This window comes from Humulus lupulus, chromosome 7, assembly GCF_963169125.1.
Source record: "Humulus lupulus chromosome 7, drHumLupu1.1, whole genome shotgun sequence".
Classification (NCBI taxonomy): Eukaryota; Viridiplantae; Streptophyta; class Magnoliopsida; order Rosales; family Cannabaceae; genus Humulus; species Humulus lupulus.
This window is the reverse complement of record NC_084799.1, coordinates 52097690-52121862: the sequence shown is the minus strand read 5'-3', so window position 1 is coordinate 52121862 and position 24173 is coordinate 52097690. Positions and strand designations below refer to the sequence as shown.

Genomic DNA, 24173 nt, shown 5'->3' with positions numbered 1-24173 from the left:
ATACTTCTCATGCCATTGTTTTGGTGCTTTCTTCAAACCATATAATGATTTAACAACCTTACACATCTTATGTTCAATTGCCCTTAGAACAAACCCTTTCGGTTGTTCCATGTACACCTCCTCATCGAGGTTACCCTTTGGAAATTTTGTTTTGACATCCATTTGATGAACATATAGATTGTGTATTGATTATAAGGCAGACAACAATCTTATAGATGTTGTCCTTTGTACCAATTCATAGGTATCAAAATAATATATGCTCTCATTTTTTCCAAACCCTTTGGGCACCAATCTTGCCTTATAGGCTTGAATAGTCCCATTAGTATTGTATTTCTTTCTAAATACACACTTGCAACCAATTGGATTTGATCCTTGTGGTAGATCAATGATCTCCCAAGTGTGGTTAGACATAATTGAATCCATCTCATCATTTATTGCATCTTTCCAAAAGTTAGAGTCCCTTGAGGACATTGCTTCTTGGAAAGTTTTAGGATCATCCTCCACTTGAAGTACCATAGGATACTTCCAAGTAATTCCCTTATGGTTTCCCTCTACTAGGTAAAGAGTCTCCACTTGAGAGGTTTGATTTTGTTATCCACTCTCTTTAAGCCTTTGGATTCTTCTAGGAAATATCGGTTGCTCTACAACCCTTGAAGGAAGCTCATCTTGAGCTCCTTCTAATGAGATTGGTTCTTAAGGCTTATTGTTTTTATACAACAAACTTTCAAAGAACTCCACTTTTCTTGATTCAGTTATCACATTAGACTCCAAGTCTAATAGCCTATATGCCTTGCTATTTGAGGCATAGCCTACAAACACACATTTGATGGCCCTTGGGCCCAACTTGGTCCTTTTAGGTTCCGTTGCAATAAGCAAGACACCCCCACACTTTGAAATACCCTAGGTTTGGCCTCTTTCCTTACCATATCTCATATGGTGAAATTTGATTCTTCTTTAGAGGATTCCAGTTTAGAATATGACATGCGGTAAGCAAGGCTTCTCCCCATAACACAAAACTCAAATTCGCATGTAATAGCATAACATTAATCATTTCAACATATGTCCTATTCTTTCTTTCTGCTATACCATTTTTTTGGGGAGTATAAGGGGATGTACATTCATGTATAATGCCATGCATCTCTCAAAACACATTAAACTCATTGGAAAAATATTCACCGCCCCTATCACTTATAATCCCTTTTATTTTCTTTTCCAATTGATTTTCAACTTCGGCTTTATAGATTTTAAACATGCTAAAGGCCTCATCCTTATTCTTAAGCAAGTATACATATGTGAATCTAGAAAAATCTTCAATGAAGGTAATAAAATACCTATGTCATCCTCTAGTAATTATTCCATTCAATTCACATAAATCACTATGTATCATATCTAACAAGTTAGTTTTCCTTTCAACACTAGGAAAATGTCTCTTTACCATCTTGGATTTAACACATAATTAACATTTATCATGCTCAACATCATTGCATGCAATTAAACCACATTTGATAACTCATTTATTGTACTAAATCCTATATGAGAAAGTCTATTATACCACAAAGTAATAGAATCAAAACCAAGCACATAATAGGAAGATGAGTGTGCATTATTATCAAAACCATTGTCTTTGGTACACAATTTTATCATTCCATCACACACATACCATTTTCCCACAAAGTAATTGCCTTTGGATAGAATTAGCTTGTTGGCCCCAAACATCGCTTTGATGCCCGATTTGCTGAACAAATGCCCACTCATAAGGTTCCTACTCATATCCGGAACATGCAACACATTGGTCAAGAGAACCTTCTTTCCGGATGTGAAGTAAACATCAATATTCCCCTTGCCCAACACCTTGGACCTTTGCTCATTCCCCATTTGGATCTCATTCCCATCCTTTGATTCCTCAAAGGTCTTGAAGACATCTCTATCATAGGCTACATGAATGGTGGCACAAGTTTCATACCATCGCCCTTGCACCTTTCCTTGGATGTAATTCACCTCACTCAAAGTTGCAACCAACTCCTATTTGGTTGTGTTGACTTCGGATCCAAGGTTATGGGGTTTTCTATACTTGCATTCTCTAGCCATGTGACCACTCTTGCCACAAACAAAACAACGACCTCTTACACCCTTGAATTTCGCTTCATTCTTCCTTGGAGCTAGATGAGTATCTTTCTTTGATTGGGGTTTCTTGTGAGTCTTACTTTTGGATTGAGAGGGTTTCTGTATGGCATTATCCTTGGATGTCCCAACATTGGACTCTTCCATACTCTTGTCTCTAGACTGAGACTCTTCTTCAATCCTTAGGTGTTTTAAGATTTCTTCCAAAGATATCTCTTCATTCTTATGGAGAATCTTCTTCTTATAGACTATCCAAGATGGATTTAGTTTGGCTATAATCCCTCCCACAATGAAGGGTTTCGACAATGTTATCTTAAGAGTAGACAACTTATTCACAATAACTTGATGCTCGTGTACTTGGGGAAGTGAGCGTTTAACATCAAAGAATTTAAATTCCATGTATTGAGTGATAAGGAATTTCTTGGTACCTTCTTCTTTGGTTTTGTATTTCTTCTCAAGAGCTTCCCATATCTCCTTTGCCGATGTAGTGTTTGTGTAGAGATCATAGAGGCGATCCAACAAAGCATTGAGTATGTGGCCTCTATAAATGAGTTCATCTTCTTCCCTTTTCTTTCTTTCTTTGATCACTTCTTGAGAACCACCATCCTTTGGAGGCTCCAAAGCCTTCAAGTCTTTGTCAAGAATGCAGTGAACTTTCAATGTTGTGAGGAGAAACCTGATCTTCTTGTCTTACCATCTTACAAAGTTTGAGCCATCAAACCTATCTAGTCTAACTAGATCTTTAAACATGAACTTGAGGGCTGAGATTGATGAGCTTTCTTCCATGACTTTAATTAGTACAAAATCCTTTAGAAATACACAAACTTTGACAAAAAATAAAGGTAATGTTGGGGATTAGGCTATAGATAACCTTTAGTTTGTGGTACAACTCAAGACAAAAGATACAATTAAATCAATCTTTGAGAATAGTTAAACACAAATTACATAAACACAATAAGATAAGAGTTTAGAGTGGACCTTCCTTGAAGAACAAACCCTAGGAACATAAAATCACAAGCTATGATTTTATGTGAAACACAATAGTTGAAAGGCTTGACACAAATGAAGATTTGTTGTCCAAAAATCTCTATTCCTAGCCTTCTCTATGAAAATGCTTGAAGCTACAACAATGGAATAAAATTGGGATACACAAGCCTTGATCCTTCATACAAGCCAAGCTTTCTTGATGAAGATCTTGGAGAAAACTAGTAATCTTGAAGCTAGAGGGAGAGGGGTAATCTTTTAGAGAGAGACAGGGGTGAGTGATCAATTTACCAATTAACTCATAAAACCCCTTAAATAGTATAGGATCCTGATTAGGGTCAATCAATGAGACTAGAGCATTTAAATTTGAGTTTTGGAGGTTATTTACGTAACTGTATGGACTTTTCGTAACAGCCTAGGCGACACATCACCTGGCACCAGGCGATGCATCGCCTGGTCCGTCTCAGCCAAGGGTTTCAAAATTTTGGTGACACAGCGCCACCTAGGAGCGACGCATCGTCGACGCCTCTGTTTGGGCACTGTAAGACTTGTCAAACACCTCCAAATGCTCCCAAACTTCTTGGGTACTCTTATGTACTCCAAATAAACATTTTGGACCCAAAAAATTGATTTATAAATGTCTATACTGAAAGACAACTTTCACATGTTGACTTTTGTGGAATAGTTATTGTTTTAGCACCTTTTCGTGCCTAAAAAATTTCACCGTGTATTTAACCAATCTCAATAGTGAGTGTGTACAACACTCCCATGGTGGCCCAGCCATCACGGCCTACATTCTGCATGATTATAACCGAATACGGACCATGTCGATCATTCATAGACAATTCAACACAAATAAGCATAGCAAACAACATTATGCATAAAGAGGAACTCATCCCTAACAAATTCAGATATACGGGCATAACTGCATCCCAACATAATCAAAAAAATGCCCTGCTCTATGTGCATATGCCTGTTTTCTTACCTCGAGTCCTGTGTGGGAGACGGAGCGACCTCGAGTGCAATCCTTTCCACGAGCCCCTCAGAAACCCTAGTCACATCACTAATGATACCCTCATCAGGAATTAAGTCATGGATTCCAAAACTAAACCCTAGCTCTCGGGGCATCCAATTCCATTCAACACGGTAATGGAATCGTCCATAAGCCCTTAAGTGTGCTCCCAAAATAGATCCTTAAAACCCCAAGCATAATTCCCAAAAATCATAAAACATGCTTTCTGGGCACTAGCGCGGTCGCGCTAGGTCCCTAGAAACTCAAATCACAGCCCAGATTTTTGTGTTCTTCCCCAAATTGAAACCTGCGATTTCAGAGTACCAATCCAACCCCAAAACTCAAAATTCAAACCTCAAGGCACATACAATACACTTTATACATCATTTAAACCCCAACCAAACCACAAATCCCAATCAAACACATGAATTGGAACTTTGAGTTCTAAACTCAAACTTTTGCTCCAAATCTGAAAATTCAACCTTGGTTTTAAAAATTTACCAACAATTAAACATCTAAAACAGTTAACAATTCAATTCATATCACCAATATACACACCTACACAACCTAGATCCACGAATTATCAAAATCAAACTCAAACTTCTCAAAAGTTCCATCAAGAACAAGCAACTAACTCAAGAACAAGGGAGAAGAAATCCATACCTCGCAGTTGGAAATTCGAATCCCCTAAGCTAATACCAAGTCCTAGCAGTTGGTGTCCTTCTCCTTGAAGCTCAATTCCTCTAGAAATCTTCCAAGTATGGCCTCTTCACTTTGGGTGAGCTATGTTAAGAAGAAAAAAAGAGAAAGCTAGAAGGTGAGGGTGAGTGTTGAACGTGAATTTCTGGTTTCCCTCAACACTTAGCCAATTTTTCCCAATCTCTTGGCCAAAAGACCATTTTTCCATCACATTAACTTGACCTCAAAACTAACCACAATGGCATTTTGGTCATTTTTCTAAAAATCTAATTACACCACTAATTTCCAAATTTATCAACTAATCCATCAAGCATAATTATTCTACTACTTAATTTTATTTTACCAAAACTCTCCAAATGTATAAATTCCCAAAATACCTCTTGGCTCGACCCGAGTCGGGTATTTATCCCCGTTGTGACTTGTCCACTAAAACTTCTCGAAATGATCCACTCATGCTGGATATCGCATATTTCTACATAATAATGTGGTCTCAAGCACATAGCACATACAAATTATAAATATACCATCAACGAGTCAAATTTACGAAAATTTTCTTTTTTAACATAAGCAGATCTTTAAGTATATTTAATACACATAATCATGATTTCTCAATCATATAATAATATAATTCACATAATTACCCCACATGCCCTCCCGGCACGCTAAAAAAAGTACTTAATCATATTAGGAGTTGGAAAACTTAATGAAGGATAGTATGTCTACAGTTATTTCTGAAGAACAAAGTGCATTTATTAGGGTTCGTTTGATTCAATACAATGCTATCATCTGTTTTGAAGGCCTTCATTGTATGAAGCAAGGGCGCTTCAGTATTGGTGTGAAAATTTCCCTTAAACTTGACATGTGGAAAGCTTATGATCGAATTGAATGAGCTTTTATTGAGGAAATGATGCGAAGGTGGTTGTGTTATGAGGAGGAATGGATCTGAAAAATAATGAGATGTGTGACTTCTGTGCCTTAATTAGTGCTTATTAATGAGAACCTAGAGGTAAAGTTGTCCCTAAGAGAGGTCTTCGGCAAGGAGATCCTCTATCTCCTTATTTCTTCTTTGTTCGGAAGGTCTCTCATGTCTTTTTCAGGAGGCAAATTGAAATATATTAATTGATGGTATTCATTTTGGGCAAAATGGGCTCCACGTCTCTCATTTGTTTTTTGCCGATGATTGCTTTATTTTTTTGGGAGATAACTTTGAAGAATGTAAGGTTTTGAAAGGAATTTTAAGTCGCTATTCTACGCTGTCTGGGCAGATTATCAACTTTGAGAAATCAGAATTATGTGTAGGGTGCAAAGTGGCCAATGATGTTGGAACTGGTCTTTTAGATTTTTTGGGTGTTAAGTTGGTTCATAATCATTCCCGATACTATAGTGTCCCATAATTTTACTTAGCTAGATGGTAGTAGTAGTTAGTATAGTTTGTAGTATGTTAGTTTCTGTGGATTTTGGTTCAAGTCGGGATTTAGTTGGAAACTCATAGCAACAATTATGGATTTTATAAGTTTAACCTATAGTATAGAAATATTAATTATAACATAAGGTTTGATTAATATTGTTGGTCCTAGAAATATTAATTATTATAACCTAAGGTTTAGATACAATTATTAAGAATGTGACACTTGTCATAATCATTTTTATTAAGGATTTAAGTATTTTTGATGAATAGTTTAAATAAAAGAAAGATCCAGAAGCTCTAGAACATTCTAGTAGATGTTAGGATCACGTTTTGACTCAGTTAAAGATGTTTAATCAATTCAAAATATGCTGAAAAATTCCAAATACATGTTTGATATATCAACGTATGTCGATATATCGCCTACGGAAGATACGGAAAACACATCGACTTCGCACGAACGAACGAACAAGGCTCGAGAAAATGGTCTAGGTGATATATCGCCTAGGGTAGGCGATATATCGCCCCTGGTGCATTATTTTTTAATCTTGAGGATTTTTAATTTTAAAAATAGCCTTAACCACTTGGACCTGCCTTTGAACGAGTTTGACTGAGTTCTGGGCGTCTGTTGAACAAAAATTCAAGTCTTTTTCATTTTATATTCATTTATTTATTCAAATTAAAAGGGGTGAGTTTTACTCCTTGAACTCTATAAATAGGACCCAATACTCAGCCATTTTCTTCATTCTTCAAGCATTCTTCAGAGCTTCCAAGTTGCTAAGGTTACTATAGAGAGAAACACTGGGTTTTGGGTTAAAAAGCTTCTCCAAAATAAGCTTTTCTAAACACTTGGGAAGTGAGATATAGAGTTATTTCGGTATTGATGTATAGATCAAATCATAAGATCATTCAAGGTATTCTTATCCTTAAGTTTAGTTTTTCATAGTTCTTTAGTTTTCTTTTATTTTCTTTCAAATCCTAACTCTTGTTTATGATTCTTGATTAGGTGTTTAAGTTTCTTGAAACTTAAGATTCTTTTCGGTAAGTTTCTACTCGGATGGTTTAGTTTTCTTTTCATCTATTTTCATTAGAAACTTACCATTCTTACTGTTGGTTTTAGGAGTGTTCCAAATCCCGTTCTTGTCTCCATATCCCGATTTTTGGTAATGAAAATAGGATAAGTTATATGTGTTTATATGTTTATGTTATTTTATGTTTTATGTTGTAGTCCTTGGGCATATGACTTGCTTAGATAGCAAGCCCCAAGAATATGTTTTGTAGTCGCTTGGGCATATGACTTGCTTAGATAGCAAGCCCCAAGAATTTTTATTCATTTTCATGGTTTAGAGTTATGATTTACCCTACCTCGATTAGTAGACAGGGGACCTAGATGGGTTATCATATACTATAGTGTGATCTAACCTACCTTGATTAGTAGACAAATGACCTAGATGGTTTTATCACACACTATGTTAATGAGTTAATGGCATTTAATATTGTAGTCCTATATGATATACGTTTTTATAGTCATACGTTTTATAGTATATGTTTATGATATAGTCTTATGTTTATGATTTATGATATATGTTGTTAGTAGATTTTCCTTGCTGGGCATTAGGCCCATTCCTTTATTTTTAGCATGATGCAGGAAAATGAATATGGAAGGCTGGAGGATTCGTGGCAGCTTGGCATATGTATTGAGGATGAATGGACTGCGTGAAGATCGAGGATAATGTTTTTTTTTAGTCTTTTAAATTATGTTTTGATGTATTTCCACATTTAGAATTTAAACAATTAAAGTTTATGTTTTATGTTTTATAAACAATGGGATCCCATATCATATCACATTTTATATTTTTACATTATTTTGTATTTGGTACAATATTTTGATTTTTAAATAAAGTTATGTTATTTCTTATGTATTGTATTCAAATTAGTAGCTATGTCATAGTATTTTTTAATGGTTCGAGGTCTTAGAAATAGTCGGGTCGTTACAGATACTTGGGTCTTCCTACATTTATTGGCAGAAACAAAAAGGAAGTTTTTAGCATGCTCAAATAGAAAATTCGGAACAAACTTCAAGGCTGGAAAGCTTTTCTTTTTTCTCAAGGAGGGAGGGAGATTCTCACAAAAACTATTATTCGAGCAATGCCCAACTATATAATGAGTTGTTTTAAGATCCCGAAAAGAATTATTAAGGATATTCACTCTATGGCAGCTCGTTTTTGGTGGGGTGCTTCGGTTAATAAAAGAAAGCTCCATTGGTGTAAGTGAGAGTTTTTGTGCAAGCATAAAAAAAAAGTGGAGGTCTGGGTTTCATAAATTTAGAGTTGTTTAACAAAGCTCTTCTTTCTAAGCAAGGCTGGAAAATTATAAGGAATCCTCACTCTTTTATGGCTAGAGTTTTAAAAGAATGTTATTTTGTGGATGGTAATTTCTTAGTGGCTAAAACAAGCTCTTACAATTCTGCTCTATGGCGTAGTATACTTTGGGGTCGCAAAATAATTCTTGCAGTGCTCAATGGAGGGTTGGAGGGGGTTCTATTGTAAGAATTTTTGAAGATAAATGGCTGCCACGACCATCTACTTTTCGTCTCAGAACTTTACCGCAGGTTGCTCGTAACTCAATGGTGAGTTTATTAAAGACTGAATTTGGCTCCTGGGATACTGAGATAATTGAGAAGCTTTTTCATAAAGATGATGTGTCGTGGATCCTAGGAATTCCTTACTATCCTATCTCTGTTGAAGGTGCTTTTATTTGGCACCATTCAGTTGGAGGAGAGTATAATGTTAAAAGTGGCCACTGGGTGGCGTCTAATTTGCTCGATAATGCTAGCACTTCCAATATAGAGATTATGCAAAAGTGGTGGTCTCACTTATGGAAATGCAAACTCCCTCCTAAGATTAAGATCTTTTTTTAGAAACCATGTCACAACTGGCTCCCATAGAGAGAATATACACTTTGTGTAGGGTAAGAAAAGAATATACTCAGCTCAAAATATAGCTGAGATCTAGAATTCTATTTATATTGCAAAAAGAGATCATTACAAATATATGGCAACCTCTAGGCGCCTAACACGTAGAAGAAAATGTAACAGAATTTGTTATGGCACAAAAATTTTTTTTTTACAATCATTAGGTGATGATATAGTTGGGACCACTGAGAGAATGAATCTCTAATCATCACTCTGCTGAGGTGAGGATTGCTGACATGTCCTGCATATTCTCATTTCTTTACACCACTCCTCAAACGCAGGGGTGAAGACGTATTGAACTCCAAGTTTGGAAATCAAGAACTGAAATCTCTCATGAGTCAATCCTTTCGTTAAACAGTCAACTATTTGATCACTTGTAGGTATATATCTTACTTCCAATTCCTTCTTTAGAACCTTGTCCCTAACAAAATGAATAACAAGCTCTATGTGCTTTTTTCGAGCATGATAAACTGGGTTTGAAGCCAAGGCAGCAGCACTGATGTTGTCACACCATGTAATTGTCATGGAAGTCAGAGGAAATTTTAGTTATTTGAGTAGGCACTCAATCCAAGTTATTTCTGATGCAACTTGAGCCAGGGCCCTGTATTCTGATTCAGTGCTTAACCTGGAAACCACCGCCTGTTTGTTAGATGACCATGAGACTAGACAATCCCCAAAGTAGACACAATACCCAGCCACTGACTTCCTATCACCAGGACAACAAGCCCAATCCACATCTGAATAGCCAACTAAGTTTAGAGTGTAACTTACACCAAAATGAATACCATGGCTGACAGTACCTTTGAGATACCTCAGTATCCTCTTTGCTCCACTCCAGTGTATAGTTGTAGGTTCTTGCAAAAACTAACTTAGTTTGTTGACTGTAAAAGCTATGTCTGATCGAGTATGGCATAGATACTGTAATGCTCCAAGTAAGCTCCTGTACACCGTGGGATTTGCAAGCTTTTCTCCATCTGTCAAAGAGAGTGGTTTTCCAGCCACCATTGGAGTAGGAACTGGTTTTAGATTCATCATTTTGTACCTTTGCAAAAGTTCCTCAATGTATTTTGACTGTGTTAAGTAGAGGCCTGTTTCATCTCAGAACACCTCAATTCCAAGGAAGAAGTTGAGTGGTCCTAGATCTTTTAGAGTGAAGCTTTTTTTGAGTAAAGCAATGAACTGAGTAAGCCTTCCAGCGTTGTTCCTCATGACTATAATGTCATCTACATAAATTAGTACTAGGATTATCACTTGATTCTTGTTGTAGAAAAATAAGGAATTATCTACCTTTGAGTTCTAAAATTCCCAGCACAGTAGTGTGTGTTTCAGTCAATCAAACCACACCCTTGGCACTTGTTTCAAGCCATATAAAGACTTGTGCAGCTTATAAACATGTGATGGCTTGTTCTTGTCTATGAATGCCTCAGGTTGTGTCATATAGACATCCTCTTCCAAATAGCCATTTAGGAAGGCATTATTTATGTCAAGTTGACGGATTGGCCATTGCTTTGACACTGCAATGGTTAAGATAATTCAAATAGTAGATGCCTTGACAACAGGGCTGAAAGTCTCACCAAAATTTATCCCAGGTCATTGGTGAAAACCTTTAGCAACCAAACATGCCTTAAACCTTTGGAAAGAGCCATCCAGATTGGTCTTAACCTTGAAAACCCACTTGTTTCCTATCAAATTATAGTGAGGAGCAGCAGGAACAAGGGACCATGTTTTGTTAGCTTGTAAAGCCTGGATTTCTTCCTCCATAGCACAATACCACCCCTCAATGGCAAGACATAGCACAATACCATCCCTCAATGGCAAGAGCAGCGGTGACAAAAGAAGGTTCAGCAAGATCAGAGTGCCATTGGGACTGACCAAGGTAGACTTTAGCCCGTGTGATCATAGGGTGAGAGGGTCGAATACGAGCATCAAAAGGTGGAGATGAGGAGCAGTTGTAAGTATGAGAGCCAGAGGCACCTGAGACAATCTCAGGATCAACAATATTAGTGGCAAAAGATGGAGATGGAGAAGAATTTACCTCAGGTGCACTGGTTGCCTGCGAAGGATAGGTGGCCGATGCTACTCCAGGAGACATTTCAGATGAGCTGAGAGGGGTGTGAGGTGGTTCTGAAAGAGTTGAAGTGGAGGGTGTTGATGAGAAGATAATAGGAAGAGGGAGCTAGAGTGTTGGGGAGATAGAGACTTCTTTTTCTTGTTGATAGTTGTTAAGAAAACCATGGGTAAAGGGAAACTCGAGCTCATTGAAAGTGACATGTCTAGATATGTAGACTCTACCAGTGGAGCTTAGACATTTGTAGCCCTTAAAGGACTCACTAAAACCAAGGTTAACGCATTTTAGGGATCTAAAGCTAAACTTATGGTCATGGTAAGGCCTGATGCAAGGAAAGCAAGCAGCTCCAAAGGTTTTGAGAAAAAGGTAATCATGTTTTTTGTTGAATAGGACTTCAAAAGGTGACCTATGATGCAGAACCGGAGTAGGAAGTCTGTTGATTAAATAGACACCAGTTTGGAAGGCATCCACCCAATATTTCAAGGGCATGGAAGCTTGAGCTAAGAAAGTCAACCCCATTTCGACTATGTGTCTATGTTTGCGCTCAGCCCTACCATTTTGGGCTGAGGTATGAGGGCAAGAATGTTGAAAAATAATCCCACTATCCTGGACTATTTTCCCAAAAGAAAGATACTCACCCCCCCCCCCCCCCCCCCCCCCCAAATCTAATCTAATGGTTTTAATTCTCCTATCAAACAGATTCTCAACCAGATTCATGAAGTGAGTGAAAGTTGCTAAGGCAACCGATTTAAGTTTGAGAGGATACAACCAAGTGAACCTGCTGAAGTCATCAATAAAATGAATGTAAAAGCGATAGTTAGTGTTGGACGAGCCTGGGGCAGGTCCCCACAGATCTGTGTGAATAAGCTCTAGTATGTTTGTGGCTTTACTTGAGGAAATGGTAAAAGGGAGAGAATGAGACTTGCTTAACTGACATGCATCACAAAAAAAATCTTTCTCATTAAGTGAAACTTTTACATTAGAGGAAGCCAAAACTTGCTTCAAGACACGGGAGGATGGATGGCCTAAGCGCCTATGCCAAACATCTTTTTTGGAAAGTAAAGACTCATCGACCACAGGTCGATTTATATCAGACTTAGAGGAAACAGAAAAACCAGTAAAACAACTAGGCTTGGAATGCCTGACTGTAGCTGAAAATGAAAATGGTTTTGGTGAGGATGAAGTGGTATGTAGTTGGTACAAGCCATCTCTAAGTGTCCCTTGGAGTAGCACCTTCCTTGTGAGCTTGTCCTTCACAAAACAACAGTTAGAATGGAATTCCATTATCACATCATTATCAGTAGTTAATTTTGACACACTAATAAGATTTTTGGCTATTTTTGGAACATGTAATAAGTCTGTAAGAATTAGAGGTTTGTTTGAGTTTGTCGCTAAATAGCTAGACCCAACATGAGAGATTGAAAGTTGGTTACCATCTCCAACAATAAGTTTGTCCTTACATCCATAGGCAGTGTGTTGGTTCAAATTGTTCACATCTGATGTGAGGTGGTTACTAGCACCACTGTCAGCAAACCAGGCAGTGTGGTCGATAGTGTCAGATGATGCAGTGAAGGCTGAGGGATTTGAACTCTGTGATGGTGGTTGGTTTCTAGGATCCGATCCCATGAAAGCTTCATCAAACCGATTGTAGCAGAAAGCTGCACTATGGCCATATTTCCCACACACTTGGCATGTTGGGCGTGAACTTGAACCTGTATTACGTCCTCCTCAACCTCGAGACCTAGGTCCACCTCTTCCATTTCCACGAGATTGTCCAGGACTGTAACCTCGACCACCAGAGGATGCATTTGGGTTTGAACCTCGGCCACGGTTACCAGGTGGAGTAGCTTTGTTAGCAAAATTTGTCGTTGGTGATGCAAGATCTTTCATAAGCTTCGAAGAAGATGAAAGATCATTAAGACGCTCCAAACGACTATCAAAGCTCAGTAGGATATCTTGAAGCTTCAACCATGTAAGATTTGTGCGAGCCTCCAGTTGAAACACGATTGACAAATACTCTGGATCCAAACTATTCAATACGTTAGTAATTAAATGATACTCAAGGTAAGGACTACCTGCAATGGCTAACACATTAGCCCAGGTTCGTATTTGACGAAGGTATTATAGCATCGTCATTTCCCTTTGCGTGTTGTTTGCAGTTTGGTTCGTGTTTCTTCCATCTTGGACTTCGAGTATGCACCATAAAGAGTCTCCAAGGCTCACCATAGTCCAGCGGCAGTGGTACAACCCATGACCTCAGAAGCAATGCTCCCTGTCATTGAACTGTACAACCAACCCATCCAATTCTCATATTTTGGGTTGGGTTGGAGGTTTGAACTCGGAGCTTCGTCGTTAGTGGTGATGCTCACTGGTATTTGTTCAGCCGGACATGTTCTGGTTCCATCTAGGAAGCTGTAGAGTCTGCGACCTCTGATGATTGTCGACACCATGGTTTTCTAGAGGGTGTAATTGTTCCTGTCCAATTTTAGGACAAACAGCTGACTGAGGGTGTTGCCGAAAGGTGATATCAGAGCTGAGTTTGAGCTGGAAGTAGAGGTAGTACTCTGAACAGAGTTTGTTGACCCCATCGGAGCAGCAGCAGCTGGTGAAGACCCATCTCTTTTTGCATAAACATCTTGAACGGAGGTGTTATTCCCCGCGACGACATGGCAGCTAGGATCAAGCCTTGCTCTGATACCAAGAGAGAATATACAATTTGTGTAGGGTAAGAAAAGAATATACTCAGCTCAAAATATAGCTGAGGTCTAGAATTCTATTTATATTGCAAAAAGAGATCATTACAAATATATGGCAACCTTTAGTCTCCTAACACATAGAAGAAAATGTAACAGAATTTGTTATGGCACAAAAAACAATTTTTTACAATCATTAGGTGATGATATAGTTGGGACCACAGAGATAATGAATCTTTAATCATCACTCTGCTATGGTGAGGATTGCTGGCATGTCCTGCATATTCTCATTTCTTTACACCCATCCAAATGTAATATTCTTCATCGAGGTATAGCCATTGATACTTGTTGTTCTCGCTATTATCTATCGGCCGCAGAAGAAACTATGGTCCATATTTTATGGCACTATTCGGATGCTAAACAAGTTTGGAAAATGGTAGGGCTGTATGATCGTGTAAAATGATATACATGTCCTGATGTTATGCAAAGTATTCTAGAGGCTTTTCATTTCTTTTCTTCTTCTAAGTGTCTGATTTTCATAGTTATTTGTTGGATCGTGTGGAATAGAAAGAATAAAGATGTTCATGCTACGTTTGTGCCTACTGTGAAGGCCTCAGTTGATTGGGGTTTATCTTTTTTGCACCAAAGTAATTTCAACAAGGATAAAGACCTTGTTAATAAGGTTAAGAGGCAACCTCGGTGGACTTATCCTTTTGAAGGCTCTGTTCTTATAAACTGTGATGCAGCTATTGATGTTAATGGAAAAGGTTATGGCTTAGGTGTGGTTATTAGGGACTACAGGGGCCATGTTCTTACTGCGGCTGTTGAGTTTCATCTTGGTTTCAGGAAAGTTGAAGTTGCTGAAGCTATGGCCATACTCCTTGGGTTTCATCAAGCTCTCGAATTGGTCTTACCAACTTTTCCCTCACTTCTGACTACGAGAAGATTATGCATAGTCTAAATGACAATCATTTATGTTTATTAGATTGGGGTCCCGTGCTTGAGGAGATTAGTCAACATCTTCTTTTTTCTACTTGTGTAGAGATTTTTCATTCTATTAGGCATACTAACAAGGTAGCTGATTGCCTTGCTCATTACAGTCACAATAATTGTACTTCTTTAGTTTTGGGATGGGGATATCCATTTTTGTGCATCTGCTCAGATTTGCCTCCCAGAGTGTAGTTGGTTTCGTGCTAATAAAATTTATTTTGATAAAAAAAACTGAAGTATTATAGAGCTACATGTAGTTCCTTTAGAAAAAAAAGCTACACGCAGTAGAAAAGACTTGTGCATCATCGTCTTAAATATTCCAATAGTAAAAATAATTCAGAATTTCAATTACAAGAAAAAGTTGTATCAAATCAGTTACTATTTCATTTTTAACCTTTCTGGTTTCTGGATACCAAATGTATCAAGCGATATACATAGTATGGTAATCCAACAAAAGAGAGTATAGAGTCCTACTGTATTCTTTTAGCTTCGAGTACAACGGCTAGCTTCGACCAACAACCTCTGGTGCAGTAGTAAATACGATTCAGGGGACGTCACTTTTTATCAGCACCTTCATCAAAATCAGCAGAGTGGATGACGCGAAAATCCAATTGCTTCTGATGCTTTGATTGTCGACGCTCATCAAAACTCTCCCATCCTTCAATCTGCAAGTGAATAAGTTACAATAATTTAGTAAATTTTAGATTTACTAAGAAAAATTGCCAGTAGAGTACACAAACCTGACGAAGGATATCCGTTGTGATTTCAGTATTGTGTAAATCCAATGTGGTCAGCTGTAGGCACATCTTGAAAAGGGTGGAAGGAAGGGACTTTAGTCCATTGTTACCTAGACGTAATGACTGCACATAGTAGGAAAGAGTAAAGTAATGGTCAAAAGCTACACCAAATAGTAATAATAAGAGTAATTAGCAATAACACTCCCTTATCTTTGCATATTTTACATTTAACACTTAATTCTTTTTTTTCGCTGGTAAAACCTAATTTAAAGTTCCATTAGCAAATCTAAAATTCCAATTTGTTTAGTCCATTATCTTTTATTATGAATATGTATTAACACATGTGACGAGCTCTTATTCGTCCACACCATCTTTATTAATTATTTTAAATTAAAATAACTAAAAACTAAAAAAAGTTAAAAAAGAAACAGAACAAAAAATCAAATAAATCAAATTTCTCTCTCCCCGATAACCTCTCTTCTTCTTCTTCTTTCTCTCTTCTTCCTCCTTCCTCCCCTTTTCTTTTTCTACTTTTTTCTGCAGATCCACCCACGCAACTCTCAGCCTTCCAAGCCACCATCTTCGCCGACCTCAGAGCGAGAGAGAGAGAGAGAGGGAGAGAGAGAGAGGAGGGAGATCTGGGCAAAAGAAGAAAAAGAAAAAAGAAAAAAAGAAAGAAAGAAGAAAAAGAGAAGGGAGATTGAGAGAGAGAGAAGGAGTGAGATCGAGAGAGAGAGGGAGGGAGATCGAGAGAGAGATCTGGGCAGAAAGAAGAAGAAGAAGAAAAAGAAAAAGAAGGAATAAAAAAAAGAAAGAAAACAAAATTAAAATAAGTTTTTAATTTTATAAAATAAATATTTTTTTAATTTATAATTTTTTAATTTTAAATCATTTTTAATTTTTTTATTATTTTTAAATAATTTTTATAATATATAAATAAATAAATAACCTGGACCTGGATTGTTTACTGTGGCAGTTAACGGACTAGAATGGACGTTATCTTAAATTTGCTAACGAATAGTAGATAGGGAGGTTTCACCGAAAAAATAATAATTGAGAGTTATGTGTATAAGAATGCAAAGATGAAGATGTTTTTGCCACTAATTACTCCGATAATAATAATCCCATGCAACCCAATTGGGCATGCTATTACGGGACCCACATGATCAATGTGAATAAAAGTTTCTTCTCTCAAAGCCTAAATAGTAATATATTGCTTAAGCACTACATTTTATGATGCACTAACGAGTTCAATACTGCTATTAAAATGTAAAGCCCTTAATATTTTTTATATCGAATACCATATTAGTAATGCTAAGGGACATCTTAAGGTGCCCAACACTAATTGATTTGGCATACTGCTATTTGAGAAATTCAATATTGGATCTCACATATCTTATTTACGTGGGACTCAATATTGAATTGTACCAATAGCTTTATATCACATTAAGTAGTGTTGAGCACTTTAAGAATACAATAATCAAGTAGTGTTAAGCGCATTACCCATTTATAATAATAAAAAAAAAAAATTTGTCAATGTCGCTGTTCATTTTCAGTTAATTCTCACGCTCTCCAAAAGGAGAGAAAAGTATTTATTGTTTCGTCAATGGCAGAAATAGACACAATCATAGGTCAAAAGAAGCACGGACCTTCAAATTATGCAAATTGCCAAATGTATCAGGCAACTCAGACAGAAAGTTTGCTGTAAGATCAACCTGCATTATGCCAGAAGAAAATCAAGCAGACAGACAAAAAACCATATCCAGAGAGAGATTCAACGAAATGGAATCAAATGTAATACCTCAATAAGAGCACTGCAATCCCCAATGGATGCAGGAATTTCGGTTATCCTGAGCCAAGAGGTGTAACATTAATAAAAAAATGTCAAGGTTAGCAGAATGGCTCTAGAATCATTGTGTTAAACAAAATATTATTATTACAGAATTATATTTTCCAAAGAGTCAAAAAGATCATCAGAAAGATAGATATAAATTATCTTGTGCTTCCCATGTTTACATGCAACGATGCAATTTCAGTTTTTGTGATAACCCCCCACATGATAAAAAAACAAGTAAACAGACATGAGATAACTCAAAACATTACCTGTTACTGTTGACTTTCAAAACTTCAAGCTGCCTCAGAAGTCCTATTTCGTTAGGGAGGCCAGTCAACTTGTTGTTTGCAACACAAAGTTGCTTAAGTGATGTCAACTCACCCAGTGCAGATGGCAAAGTGGTTAACCTGAAGGGAAAAAAATTATTACTGAATGAAAGAAAAAAAAAATTCAGAACTGTCTTTGGGATTTAGGTTAATGCCTTATTTGGTTATTAGGCCCTCCCCTCTATTTCTATTACACCCACTAAAGCTCATTTTTCAAAGAAGTGACAAAATATACAACTCTTTCATTTTATTTCCCAGGTTACACATAACTCTATAAAACACTCAACTCAATCCTGAACCCAGTAATAGTTATAGGTGGGAACTTCCCACTCCTTCTCCAGATAGGTGATCTAGAAAAATTGAACCCTGGGCCAATTACACTCAAACCATAGGCTGGGGTTCTTGACAGTAGTAATAAAGAAAAATCAAGAACAACTTTTTCCATTTGTACTTGTTTTGAAATTTGACCTCATAAAAAGAAAAAATAACATTTGTACTTGTAAGCCCAAATTATACTCACTGATTTTGATTCAAAGAAAGAAGTGTTAGATCTCGCATAGATGCCATTCCTTCCCACCTAATAGATCCATCTGTTATCTTATTTGCATTCAACAACAATGTCTGTGCAATAGGAGAATTGAAGGAAATGTTTAGAACTTACAATAAGATAGTCAAATAGTTTTGATTAGAGTAAATACATAAAAATAAAGAGACAAATCATCTATACCTGCACATGGAAGGAACCAACTGGGAAAGACACTTCTTCGATGGCATTGTTGCTAAGATCTAGAACTCTGGCACTTCCAGAAGCCCAAACTTCTTCAGGTATGGCCTTCAAATGCAATCAATAACAATGATTGAATTATTTGGAAACTCAAGCCATCTGAACACTCAGTTACAGGTAATTGCTAGCATACAAACCCAATAATATCCTTTAAAATGTTTTATTAAATAGAAAGATCTTATTAGATTTATATAATGGCGGCCTAAGAAAAAACAAATACAGAATGATATCATGATATGTGTGTTATTCACTTTGTTAATTGTCTTCAACAAACATGCAATGAACTACATCTGTAGCATAAAGATGAATCGGCATAAATTGATGTATCGCAAAGACAATCAAAGTGAAATATAATTAGCACAAATTTAAGAATACATCCCAGATAAACAGCATGGTAGTGCACAAAAGATTAATTTTGATCAGTGACCGACCATTCAAACAAAAATTGATTCTTATACCTGCAGGTTGCACTCAGACAATGCTATAACTCCAGTTGCCTTCCATCGATCCTGCCTGCTTTTATCAGCATCAATTGGCTTACTTTCTTTTGCCGATTTATAAGCATTTCCGGCCCTTGACACTGGACGAGTCTGAGCTTGTTTAAGGACAGGACCGTCCTGATTAACCCCCAAAAAATCAACAAAAATAGGTTATATCATTTCTTGTATCTGTTAGTTTCAAAAGAATGATATTTATACTGATATCAAATCTTTCCAAGCTCTTTAAATATTATTACTGAAAACAAGCTCTTGTATCAATATTCTCCCTTTCGTTCATTTTAATCGTTTGGTCTATCAAATAAGTGAACTCTCCAATTCATATGAATTTTTCGTTCTCAACGCTTAAGTGCTCAAAATTGAAATTGAAAAAACAAAACCAAAAAAAAATAGTCAAACAGATATAATACCCCTTGGTGCAAACCCTGAGAAGCCATGAGCATGATCTTGGACCCATTCGTGACCTCCGAAGCCCTAATCGTCATTTCATCCACCAAAAGCTTGCCTACGAAAACAGACCATACATGATTTCAACAATCAACAAACATCAAAAACAAAAGAGAAGTTTTGTGCTTTTGAAAAACTCAAGTTGGATAGTGAAAAGCCAAGAAATTTATAGAAAGAAAGTACCTTTGGAAATGAGCTTCTGGCCACGGGGAAGAACGTTGGTGAGAGGTTGGAGAAGGGACTTGAGTTCTTTAATGGTGGAATCCGGAGATATGAGGATCGGAAACGATCTCCCGCTGAACTTGACGTTGATCGTTATGGTGGCCTCTCCAGCGCCGGTTGAGCTTCCACTCTCCATTCTGGTCTTCGCTCTTCTCTTTCTCTGTTCTAGCGCTTGCTTCCCTCGCTACAATTTTTACCAGAAACCAACCCAACTATTCCAATCCAATCTCCTTCAATTTCAAAGCTACTTTTTCACTGCACTATTATATACTATTTATAACACAATTGGTTCTTCTACCAGACTAAGTTGTCATGTAATGTTGGTCTCACTTGTCGTCAATTAACGGCTGCAACGCTTCTACAACGCAATGAAGCAAAACTGCAACATTTTTACAACGGAAGGAAGTATTGCTGTAAGACAACAAAAATTGGGGGCATACGTGCAATTGTCATAATATCATTAGGGGTTATGCAGCAATATTATTTTATAATTTTTGCTAAAGATTCCTTAAATTTCTGGCAAAATTACTTAAGCTCTACAATTATAACGGAGCCCAGGGATATAATTATTTGAAACAAATCTGGAGTTATTTTAGTAGAATAGGGTACTTGATTATATACAGATGTATATAATAATAATACTTACCATGTATAATTTTTTACCATGGAACAATGTTCAAATAAAAGAAGAAATAAACTAATACATCTAATATTACATAATTAAGTGTCCCATGATATAATGAACAAAAATTATCCGTCAATTTCAAATTTTAAATTTTTAGTATTAAAAACAAAAGGGTTTCGCCGGTCTTCATTCTTTACACTTTGTAATACTTAGGTCTTAAAAGTTGATTTTGTATAAATTAGGTCATCAATCATTTCAAATCGTATCATTGTGGTCTCTAAATACTATTTATATTTCTTTTTTCTTTCAAAATACATAAATAAAATACAAAAAATTGTGAATCGATCTTAAAACAAAATTGGACCACTTAATTTATAACAATATCAAATATGACAATGAAAAATATATATTTTCATGATATTTAAAAAAAATTATTTAATGGTTTTATAAATTAAATTATTTTTTCATTAAAAAATATCTTACCTATAAAATTTTAATATTTATTACTGAATTATCACGAAATTATCAATATTTATAATATATATATTTATTTTGTAAATTTTTTCTACAATGCAACTTATAACTAATCATATATATATATGCACATAAATAACTTTATATACACTATTGTTAAATTTTAAAAAGAATGTAAAACATAATAAAAATTGATAATATAAAGGTAATCGACATAATATAGTTATTAATATTAATTATTTTTTTAATAAAAAATTAATGTAATATATAAAAATATTAAATATTTTTAAAAATGACATGAAAATATTTTTATCTTATGTCATGTTTGTTATCGTCATAATTAAATATCCAAATATTTTAAGAATGATTCACCAATTATTTTTGTATTTTTTTTATGTATTTTCAAAGAAAAAAGAAACAAAACTAGCATTTAGAGTCCTAAATGATATGATTTGAAAAACTTGAAGACCTAACTGATACAAAATCAATTTTTTGGACCTAAGTGTTACAAAGTGTAAAGAATGATGACCACAGCCGAAAAAACTCAAAACAAAAGCATTGAATGTATGCTTATTTTATAAATAAACAAAAGTGTTTATTAAAAAATACTTGTATGTATCTAAACCTTCTTGTTTATAATTTTGGAATGCAACATGATAATTGAACCGATTGAAAAATATTTATGAATATTTTTTTAAATAAACATTATGAAGTAAACGAACTGGTTAGGTTATATATAATGAACAAAAAGAAAATTGTGGTCGTTAAAAAAATAAAATAAAACATGAGCGCATCTTACATAAACATAAACGTTTATTTCAGTGACCATTCAACTTAAATTGAACCATATTGTTTATTTAATTGTTTAATGGAACAATAAAATCAAATAAAAACTAATTGGTTATGTTTTATTTACAACAAATTAGTTTCATACACAAATAACTCTATATAATAAACTGGTTGGTTAAGTTTGGTGTGTAAATTAAATTTGTTTGTTTTTTTAACTCTTTAAATCGTTATGTTTAAAAAATATGAAATAAACTATATAGTTATGTTTGATATAATATCTTCAAGAACACAATATTTCAACTGTAATGTGTTCCAAAAAACTAAATGTATGTTTTATTAACAATTAATCATATGAAAATATTGATACATTTAATATAAAATAAACGTAATGATTTACCCAAATGAGTCGATATACCAAAATTTAAACAACATGAAAATGAAAATGATTTGGTTTATTTTATTAATTATTTAATTCCAATAAGTTTATTTCTTATGCATAATTTAATAAAATAAACCAATTAGTTTTGATGTATTTTATTGGAGTTAATCGTACTTATACGAAACTAAACATATTTGTATATTTTGATGAAAATTTATACATATTCAAATAAACTTTAGGGATAAAACATGAGGTTTAAAAAAAAAAAAAAAAAAGAGTGTATTGTTTAATGTGCGCCAACAAAAAAAAAAGTAAGTCTTATCAACTTATTTTTTCAATCACTTTCTTAAAAGAAACAAAAAAATTTTAGAAAAAATAAAAATCATTATTAACTTACCAAGTTACCATAATTATAAATAAGATAATATAAAATTATATACTATAATATTTATGAATTTGCGCTATAATCTAAGTGTAAAAATGTAATTAGAAATAAAAGTATTATTATTGTATATCTTATTATATTTTGAAATCCAAATTATAATTTTCCCAAAAAATAATGTATAAATTTATTTTGACCCCTTTAAAATTAAAAATATATTAAGAGAAAAAAAAAATCTATATTAATAATAATTTTGGTTGCTTTAGTGTCTACATATTATACTTAAATATCTATTTTATTATAAAATTTAGGGGAAAATGGCATAAGTATTCAATGTTTTGAATTTGTTATGATTTAAAACCTAATCTTTTTTTGGTGGAAAAGTTTCCAATGTCACTAAAATCGTGTTTCCGTCACTACCCAATCTATTAGGTTGTTAAGTGGTGACTCATTGGAGACGTGTCACAATGAATTTGTCTAGCTCATAATATTTAAAAAAAAAAATATTCATTTAAATTGAATTTAAAATACAAATTAAAGTTCATGAATTTGTATAAAAAGTTGCCTTTCATTCTCATGAGAAGATCAATTTTAATAAGTCGATCCCATAAAAACATACTTGGGACTACCTATGATGTGAGGTAGAAACAAGATAATTTTATTCAACTCAATTAAAGATAACGTTTGGATGCACTTACATACATGGAAAAATAAACTCTATTCTAAAGTAGGTAAATCAATTATCATTAATGTTATTTGTTATCTAAAATACTATTTGGTCAACTATAATTAAGAAAAAGTTTGGATATGGATGCATACATGGTAATTTAAGCACTTTTCTAAAGCAGTTCCCGTTTAGCAAAACTTCTGCTTTTGCTTATAGTTAAAATCATAAGATAAGTAAAAACTTGACTTATTTTTTCTATTTGGATAACTATTATATAAAAATATTTTTTTTAATAAAAACGTATTTTTAAAGTATTTAGATATTAATTAAAAAATATTTTTTATGAGTAAATTGCGAATAATAAAATTATTCTAATTTAAAAAATAGTTTCTCAAATGGTCTTTTGAAAAAAGTTATGAATCCTAATTTCTCCAAAAAGATATTTTAAATTAGCCAAACACTCTCAATGGTACTTTTTTTTAATTATAGAAGCATAAACTATAAGCCAAACGGGGCCAAAGAAATTCTTCTTAAAGTCGTATCTAAGTTATGCCAATGTACCTTATGTCATGTTTCCGAATTCCGAAAGGCTTGTGTCAAGAAGTTGAGGCTTATAAGCACGATATTGGTGGGGTTCTACAAATACGAAAAAAGAAAATCCATTGGCGGGCCTGACATAAGATGTGTCGACCAAAAAACTGAAGAAGGATTAGGTTTTAGAGGCTCAATTTTGTTATATTATTTATAATATAATATTTAGATTAAATAAGTGTGACAAAGTGCGTCACATATTGTAACATAAGATATATGAGAGTTACATTTTGGGATAGTGTGAATTTCCAAATGTGTAACATATTTAGGGTTACAAAAACAGTTATAAATTTGTAACTCCAAAATATTACCCAATAATGTATAAATTTGATGTTACACATTTTGATTTGAATTTTTCAAAGTCATAAGTGATATTGCTATTGGTTAATTATTTTAACCCCCATAATGTGTTTGGAGGTTACAAAGTCATGTGGGAAGAGTACAGACCTGTTTGAAAAATTGCACAAAAGTGT

The 24173-nt window shown here is 34.8% G+C and overlaps 1 protein-coding gene across 1 annotated transcript; it reads right to left on the bottom strand.

Moving 5' to 3' along the window:
- Positions 1 to 15248: 15248 nt before the first annotated feature.
- LOC133792709 (LRR repeats and ubiquitin-like domain-containing protein At2g30105) lies at positions 15249 to 20066 on the bottom strand. Its single transcript, XM_062230612.1, has 10 exons — positions 19755 to 20066; positions 19535 to 19629; positions 19086 to 19244; positions 18571 to 18675; positions 18364 to 18464; positions 17787 to 17924; positions 17485 to 17533; positions 17333 to 17398; positions 15687 to 15806; positions 15249 to 15611 (listed from the first exon to the last, which is right to left on the bottom strand). The coding sequence occupies exons 1-10, from the start codon at positions 19927 to 19929 to the stop codon at positions 15501 to 15503; spliced, it is 1119 nt and encodes a 372-aa protein (XP_062086596.1). The 5' UTR covers positions 19930 to 20066; the 3' UTR covers positions 15249 to 15500.
- Between the last annotated feature and the right edge of the window lie 4107 nt (positions 20067 to 24173).

Bases quoted from the DNA above. Each gene is read 5' to 3' on its own strand.
- LOC133792709 (XM_062230612.1), bottom strand. From the start codon at position 19,929: ATGGAGAGTGGAAGCTCAACCGGCGCTGGAGAGGCCACCATAACGATC. The intron at 18,676-19,085 runs GTATAAGAATCA...TTGCATTTGAAG, and splicing joins TGTCTGAGTGCAACCTGCAG to GCCATACCTGAAGAAGTTTG. The intron at 17,399-17,484 runs GTATTACATTTG...GGCATAATGCAG, and splicing joins ATTGCAGTGCTCTTATTGAG to GTTGATCTTACAGCAAACTT.